The sequence below is a fragment of the Calidris pugnax genome, unplaced genomic scaffold, assembly GCF_001431845.1.
Source record: "Calidris pugnax isolate Ruff unplaced genomic scaffold, ASM143184v1 scaffold871, whole genome shotgun sequence".
Lineage (NCBI taxonomy): Eukaryota > Metazoa > Chordata > Aves > Charadriiformes > Scolopacidae > Calidris > Calidris pugnax.
Window position 1 is genome coordinate 1 of NW_015091533.1, and position 1,393 is coordinate 1,393.

Sequence of the window (1,393 nt, forward strand, 5' to 3'; positions counted from 1 at the left end):
CCCGCTGCACATGGGGAGGGGGCCCCCCAACCCGGCCTCCCCCTGCCCGGGAATCCCCCATCCCCGAGGCTGCGGCTGCCCCAGCAGTCACCTCCCCATGGCAACCCGTCCCCATGGCAACCACCTCCCCATGGCAACCCATCCCCATGGCAACCACCTCCCCATGGCAACCGGTCCCCATGGCAACCTCCTCACCCGTGGCAACGGTCTCCCGTGGCAATGGTCTCCCGTGGCAACTGCCTCCCCATGGCAACCATCCCTCCTTGGCAACCATCCCTCCTGGGCAACCACCTCCCTTGGCAACTGCCTCCCCATGGCAACCACCTCCCATGGTAACCACCTCCCCATGGCAACCACCTCCCATGGTAACCACCTCCCCATGGCAACTGCCTCCCCTTGGCAACAACCTCCCATGGCAACCATCCCTCCTGAGCAACCACCTCCCCTTGGCAACCACCTCCCGTGGCAACCATCTCTTGTGGCAAACACCTCCCGTGGGGGCCAAGCCCCCACCTCTTGTGCTCCTCCACGAAGGCCACGATCTCCTCCTTGCTGTTGGGCCGGTCGGGGATGGTCATCGGCTCCTCCATGAAGGGCTCATAGAAGTCAATCTCGTTCAGCTTCAGGGTGAGCTTCTTGGCCACCTGGGGTGGAGTTGGGGGTCCCTGAGCCCCCCCATGGGTGCTGGCACAGGGGGGGTGGCCCTGCCCTGCCCTGGGACCCCCACCCCTACCTTGCTGTCGAAGGTGGCGAAGAAGGGGATGTAGGGGTGAAACTCCTCTGCAGCCTCCTCGAAGGCCTTGAAGTCTGGGGGGGCAGGGAGGGGTCCTGGTGCTGACACCCCCAGCCCAGCCCCGTCCCATCCCGGTGGGTCCGGCTCCAGAGGGAGCCCCCCAACCCCGTGGTGCCGAACGCTCCTGGGGGGGTGTCCAGGTGGGTCCCTCACGGAAGGACGGATGGAGGGATGATGGAGGGACGATGGAGAACCAAACGACGGATGGAAGGATGAATTAGGGCTGTGACTGGGGGGGGGACACACATGGGGGGGCTACCCCAGCCCCACGTACGCTCGGACTCCTCGTTCTTGAAGTATCCGATGAGTTTGGGGTCATCCTCGATGTTCTCGAAGGCCCGGAGCTCATGGTCGCCCTCAATGAACTCCACCGGGTCCTCCAGCACCTGGTGGGGGGTGGGAAAGGGGAGAGTGGGGTCCCCAAGGACCCCCCCAGGTGAGGGACAGAGGGGACAGGGGAGGGGATCAGGACACCTGGGTCCTCCCCCAGCCACACAAAGGGAAGGTTGGGGGCCCAGGGTCCTGAGATAATGATGGGGGGGGTCAGTGGTTGTGGGGGGGGGTGCCACACGGCTGGGTCCCCCCACAAGGTCAGGGGGG

The 1,393-nt window shown here is 65.6% G+C and overlaps 1 protein-coding gene across 1 annotated transcript in view; it reads right to left on the reverse strand.

Annotated features, from left to right (window-relative positions):
• Positions 1-513: 513 nt before the first annotated feature.
• Positions 514-1,393, reverse strand: part of CASQ1 (calsequestrin 1) — a gene marked incomplete at its 3' end in the record, with an annotated part of 2,471 nt that continues 1,591 nt past the window's right edge. Inside the window, exons 2-4 of the mRNA XM_014961755.1 lie at positions 1,068-1,179; positions 734-807; positions 514-644 (exon numbers count right to left, since the gene is read on the reverse strand). Coding sequence (XP_014817241.1) covers positions 514-644; positions 734-807; positions 1,068-1,179 — 317 coding nt within the window. The remainder of the gene's footprint in view (positions 645-733; positions 808-1,067; positions 1,180-1,393) is intronic.